The sequence below is a fragment of the Sinocyclocheilus anshuiensis genome, unplaced genomic scaffold (assembly GCF_001515605.1).
Source record: "Sinocyclocheilus anshuiensis isolate Anshui unplaced genomic scaffold, SAMN03320099.WGS_v1.1 scaffold23, whole genome shotgun sequence".
NCBI classification, from domain to species: Eukaryota; Metazoa; Chordata; class Actinopteri; order Cypriniformes; family Cyprinidae; genus Sinocyclocheilus; species Sinocyclocheilus anshuiensis.
In genome coordinates, this window is record NW_015552545.1 from 1,341,991 (window position 1) to 1,348,414 (window position 6,424).

Here is a 6,424-nt window from a genome sequence, read left to right on the forward strand (position 1 = left end):
TTTTAGTACTTTAACTAAAATAAAATCAGAAATATTACCTTGCCAGGTAGCTGAAATAATTTTTTATAAGATATTATATATAATAAGATTTTTATATTTTATTTAAAAAAATGTGTTTTAGTTAACTAAAACCATGTTTCAAGATAAAAACTAGTGTGAGTGCTAAACTTTTACACAATACAAATTACACTGTGGATCTAAATCTTAGAACTTACTTCAGAGTGGTCATCTCTGTCAGTGATGGCTGGGTGGCTTTGAGGTAGCTGGCCCGTCGTGCCTGCATCTTGGGCGAGGGTTTAGGGCTGCTGTCCGAGTCTCCGCTGTCATCCTCTGCCATGGCTTTCACGTAACTCCCGCTGCGCATGCGTCTACACGGGATATCCTCATCTTTCCCAAGTGGAAAGCCTCCCCACTCATCTTGAGGGACCTGCGGGGTCAGAGGTGACACTGTGTCATGAACCTCATCCGAAAGGTGCATGTCACCGTCCAAACTGCCTCCTGTGCGCTCGGCCCCACAAATCACCCATACATACATACACGCACACACATTCTGATCTACACTTCCTCTCTTTGAGCCGGCAGAGATAATTAATGAGGCTGCCGGTGTGAGCTTGCATGATTACACTAACGACGCTTCCCTGGGTAGTTAAGCATCTGTCTCAGTGCAGCTCTCCCAGGGCAAACTCTCATCAATAGGACTCTCTGACGGTTTCAAGAGAAAGGAACGACTCAGAATGACAAATGGGAAAAGCTTTCATTTTCAACTAGTACTTGGTTTTAGGATAATCAAATGCTAACAATCTAATTGTAATAAAGCCTTGACAAATGCTCATTACGACTACATAAAAGCAATAAAGCATGTCTGATGTAATAAAATACACAGTATTGTATGAAACCACTACTTCGAGTGGGAGGGGACCCTTTCTGAAATGGGCCAGGGGCTAAAAAACATAGGAAAAACAAAAACAAATAATAAGCATGTTTAAAGTGAAAAAAGTATGTAATTTTAAATTTAAAAAAATCATACAATTAAAACTTCAACACTTCAACTAACACTAAATAAACTAAAATACTTAAAATAAAAAAATATAAAAATTGTAACACTTTAGTATAGGAACCAGTTCTCACTATTAACGAGTTGCTTATTAGCATGCATATTATTAACATATTGGCTGTTTATTAGTACTTATAAAGCACATATTCTGCATGACCATATTCTACATCCCTAATCCTACCCAATACCTAAACTTAACAACTACCTTACTAACTATTAATAAGCAGCAAATTAGGAGCTTATTGAGGCAAAAGTCGAAGTTAATGGTTTGTTAATAGCGAGAACTGGACCTTTAATGTGACCATAAAACCTTTAGTGTGACCATAAAAAAAAAATATATAATAATAATAATTAAACAACTAGGCTCAATCTCAATTTCCATTATGATATAGCTAAATTTTTCCTTTTTTAATAAATCAAGTAAAGCTACAACTCTATGCCCACGGATGTATAACAGAAGTAGGACCACATTTGGTTTCATTTTAGTTTTCATTGGTTTCACTTGATTATTTGACCTCAAAGAAGCTTGAGCTCAATGTAAACTCAGAGTTACAAAAATACCTGCCAGTTTGTTATAAATGCGATTGTTCAGCACATAAGTAAACACTTAAATAATTAATTTAATTGCATGACCTATCACTAGGTCACGATAGGTACATTCACAAATATCTGTAATACTTGGTGGTAATGTTATCATATAAAAACAAGGATCCACAGTATTAGTTTCATTGTTTAAATCTCTCACAAAATTTCCAAAAAAAATTGATTCACTAATTACTAAAGTTGGATAAATCACAGTGCGTCAGGGAAATAATTGGACAGAATTTTGGTCTTTTTTATCTCTATTTTTAATATAAAGAAACAGAATGGGCCATCATCAATTTATTTTTTAATTATTATGTGGGTCTGGGAACACGCATCCCCCCTCAATTCAAATGCTGCTTCCAAGCAAAAATCAAATATCTATTCAATAAATGTCAGAATGTGAGCATGCAAATTACTAAGGCCAAACAAAACTCATGCTAACAGAGAGCACAGCTATGTGTCAGGTCGGTATGCTGCATATATCACTCTGCATGGAGGTTCAGTTTAAGGCTTTAAAAGAGATTCTCGGCTGGCATCGAGAGAAAACCCCACTTTAAAGAATTTCACTGTGATTATATGAATCAGCGCAGAGCTTGCGTTACTGGGGAAACGGCTGGCCTTGACGTCAGGAAGTGTTTAAAAGGCAGTCAGAGGAAGAATGACTCCAGTAACACTGGTTCTTTGCCCACACATCCACGCTCACAGACCCGACAAACACAAAAACTTCCTTCAAAGATACCACCAACACCCACACTAGCCTTTAGTCAAGTGATGAGCATAAAATGAGGATAAATCCTGTTGAGCAGACCTGGGTACAAGGCTCAACGGAGTCCACACAACAGATTGGGCCTCACTTGATCATTTCAAGGGATGAAAGACTGTGTCCCACATGAGAGCTTCCATTTTCTTCCATTAACAGAATTTCAGTTTATATCTTTAGGTGCTTATTCTAGCCTCATGTAGCACATTTTTGAAAGTGCAGTAAGCAATGTTAGCAGCTAGCTGGAACTTTCTCCAGACAAGGGCTGTGTGATTAATTGAAATAACATTAGTCTTTTTTGATATGGCAATTATACATTTTAAATTACATATACAGTATGTGCTATGCGTTTCAGAGTGAAGCATGGCACTGTGGTCTTTTACACCCGTGCAGCTCCTGATTTAGCGTTTTCAGTGTCTCAGAGTGGCTCGGTTCTCAGTAAATGCCTCTTCACAAACATCATCTCCGTATGTGTTGGAAGCTTGTGATAATTTTAATAAACTTTTAATTATAAATTCATACACAAAATATATAAACGTATAAAACATATATTAGTATATTATTTTATTATTATTATTTATATTATTTTTCTTAAATACTGTTTATTTTACAGCAAATAGCAATATTTGTTTAATATTTTATATAATAACAATAATATCATTATTTTATGTCATATTGAAATATAAGGTAAAACATTTTTGGTCACATTGTGCAGTTCTAGGAACAAGCAAACCTGGAGTTGTACTTAAAAAGAAAGAAAGAAAGAAAGAAAGACCACAATCGCAATGTTTCACTATTCAAATCTAATCGAATCACTATTCGATTTTTTCCTTCTTAAATAGGAGCCCTGCCAACTACCATCCTACAAAAACTCAGTTAATAATACGATTATATTAAGAAAAGTAGCTGCACATCATCTCAAATGTTGCAAAATGTTATGAAAACCATCTGCTATTTTGCTAGCATTCTCTCACAACTAACAACTGAACTCAAATGATCTGCTTCATCTACCATGCACTCAGATTCCTGTTTACCATATATGGCCTTCCCTGTGAATGCATAAAATGACTGACAGGCAGACAGAAAGGGCCTCAAAGTGTTCTGACTGGCAAGCCAAAGTCTGACTATGGAGAGCTGTCACAGAAACAGGTGCCATTCTATAAATATATATATATATTTATTTATTTATTTTTATTTATTTATTTATTTTTTTTTCTTTAAATATCTTAGATCTTTAATTTAAGGATGTGACCTATTCTAAAATTATAAGAATCTCTGAAAACCCTATACTGATCAATCACTATTGTGATCCCCCTCAGTGCACACATACAGATGTACAAACTCTCAAATGAACAAGCGTGAAACCTTGTAAATGTCTGTATAATGTCTACATCAACATAATTCTAACTTGATATCAACAGCAAATCACAACTTGCTGAACAAGAACAGCACAGTGCAATGCCCTGTCACTCATGGTTACTATGGCAACTGGCGTCCAGATTAAGCCCTGAAGAAAGATGCCAATTATTCTTTGTACTGACAGAGCATGATAGAGAACATGTGAGACATCCTGCCAGCTCAATTTAGCCTCTGAATTAGTATGTGGCTGCCCACGTGCAAACTCTCATTCACAGTCCGCTGCAGGTGGTCTAAAGATCTTCTCTAGTTCGCTCATGTAATGCATGTATAACGTAACGGGTTATCTCATTTGTCTGTTCACTCGGACTATGAGGACTGTGCAGCCTTACGTACAAGAGGAATAGAAAAAAACTTAAAATAATATCAGATACAGTGAGTTCTCTCTCAACCTAATTAAAATGTTGTTTTATTTCTGACATAGTGATTAATAACAATCATCATTCTAATAATTGATACATGACTTGTAGAGATAAAAGCACTGAGAATGTAGCAATTATACAGAAAAAAAAACTGTAAACAAAACACATTTAAGTAACAGCACAAGAGCTAGAGTGCTGTTGTACAGAGTGTCAGCACTAGTGTTTTGGCAGGTATTTTTGTCCAATTAGATAAGAGGACCACGGTCTTAAAAAAACATTTTTTGATGAATCCAGGGAGTAGTCATTTGTAATGCCATATTAAAAAAACAAAAAACAAACACATAATACCTATAATACCTTTTAAATCCTAATTTAAATTCTGAATCTGAATTTAATTTGAACACAATTTGAAGTGAATTTGAATTGTGGTAGCAAAAATGGTGATTAAAATGCCTCCTATATAAATTTGCATTCAGTTTACATATTTCAGGTTATATATTTCTACATTTCAACACATTTAAAGCTGCAGTTCGTAACTTTTGCCTCTCTATCGCCATCTCTGTTTGAAACATAAAATTGTGAGTTATAAAAACTCAGCAACTCTTCTAAGAACAAGCTACGAATGCTCCACCCACACACAGCATATAGTAGCCTGGTATTCTTTCTGTTTACGGACATGACATAACCATGCATCAAACTGACAAATGACATCAATTCCCTGTGAAATCGGACACAGCATCTCAAATGATAATAAATCATTATTATGCAAATCGAGGTAAGGTAAGGAGACAGTTTTGAACACTGTTGTCTTATGTACTCAATAACCAATTTTTGTTCATTTTTGACCAAAAAAAAGGTACATACTGCAGCTTTAGAAAATAACTTGCAGTTTAGAGTGAATTGCTCTTCTTGTCATTCTAATTCAACTTCCTGTGGTGTGTGGCCAATTTAAATTCACATCAATTCTTGAGCCAATTCTTTAATTCTCAATCTTGCACAAATCTTTTGCATAGGCTATAGGCTAAGCTAGTAGGCTAATCTGCTAACAGTATACTAAGCTAGGACCTATCTGTTCATGACACCAGTTATAAAGGTCAGAGTCTATCCTCTTCATGCACATCCACAAGAACACCACTCATCCAGTTTGCTCCATCCAAACCCACCACCTACACACACGCACATGCAAACACACAAGAGTCCAACAAAATAAGAACTTGGTAAAAACATTGGTAAAAAAGTTTTTTTTTTTTCAGGTTTAGAGAGGGAAATAATACCAGTCAGAGATCAAATGGATCCAAACAGATGCTTGTCAGCTAAACAGAAAGTAAGGCAGCTAGTGGGTTGCACTTACTTCTCAGCAGAACTCAAATCAAAACTGGAGGCTCTCTCCAGTGGTGGAGGAGGAAGAGGAGGGGTGGTGGAAAGGTGGAGGTGGGTTAGGTGAGCATGTGGGTGTAGGGGAAAATCAAAAGGCTTTTTGCATACCTGCAAGAATTGGCATGAGCGCTCCTGCTGACAAGCCTCTGCTTTCACCAGGGCCTTATCTACATTTACCGAGGCCTTCTGGTAGACTTGACGTGCTCTGCTCACCGTGAGAGAGGACGACCACGAGCTCTTCTTCACGAGATGTGAAGCGTCCATGCTCAGTGGGATACTCGTGCACGTCAAGCACTTGCCCAAATCATTGCTGCTGCGGGAGTTTTTAAGTGCCTGGTCATTGATGGTGTTGTAGGCTTCCAAGAAGTATTGTGACTGCGACTTATCCGGGTGACGGCCCATGGTCATGACGCCCGGTGGTCCATGGTGAAACAGGCAGGCCTCGCGTTCCAATTCATCTGAGCTCCAGTAGCCAGAAGGTGGCGTCCTGTTCTTGGGTTCAGCCGACTTGCAGCGCTCCCGGCTCTTGCTGCGCTTGCGGTGCCGAATAGCAGGGGGTTCTCCGTCGGGGCTGGCCTTGCCTCCGTTGATGCTTCCCTTGCCGTGGCCGTGACCATGGTGTGGGCCCTCTAGTGAGTGGGACTTGGTGAAGAGCTTCTGAACTGAGTGCACCAGGTGCCGGATTCGGCCAGGGCTGTCGCTCCGTTGCTCCAAGGCTGCGGCGGCACGCTTGTACTGTAGCGTGTGATAGCCATCACGAGGCACTGGGAGTTGCCGGTCGAACTGATCCGACAGAGTGATGGGGATACGCTGTTGGCCCTTGTTGGCTGGAACCCCTCCCCCGGTGTAGGGAACCACAGCGGTCTCGTC

The 6,424-nt window shown here is 38.6% G+C and overlaps 1 protein-coding gene across 1 annotated transcript in view; it reads right to left on the reverse strand.

Annotated features, from left to right (window-relative positions):
- dlgap1a (discs, large (Drosophila) homolog-associated protein 1a) overlaps positions 1 to 6,424 on the reverse strand; it is a 142,522-nt gene that overhangs the window by 54,528 nt on the left and 81,570 nt on the right. Inside the window, exons 4-5 of the mRNA XM_016454553.1 lie at positions 5,663 to 6,424; positions 216 to 427 (exon numbers count right to left, since the gene is read on the reverse strand). Of these exons, the coding sequence (XP_016310039.1) occupies positions 216 to 427; positions 5,663 to 6,424 (974 nt within the window). The remainder of the gene's footprint in view (positions 1 to 215; positions 428 to 5,662) is intronic.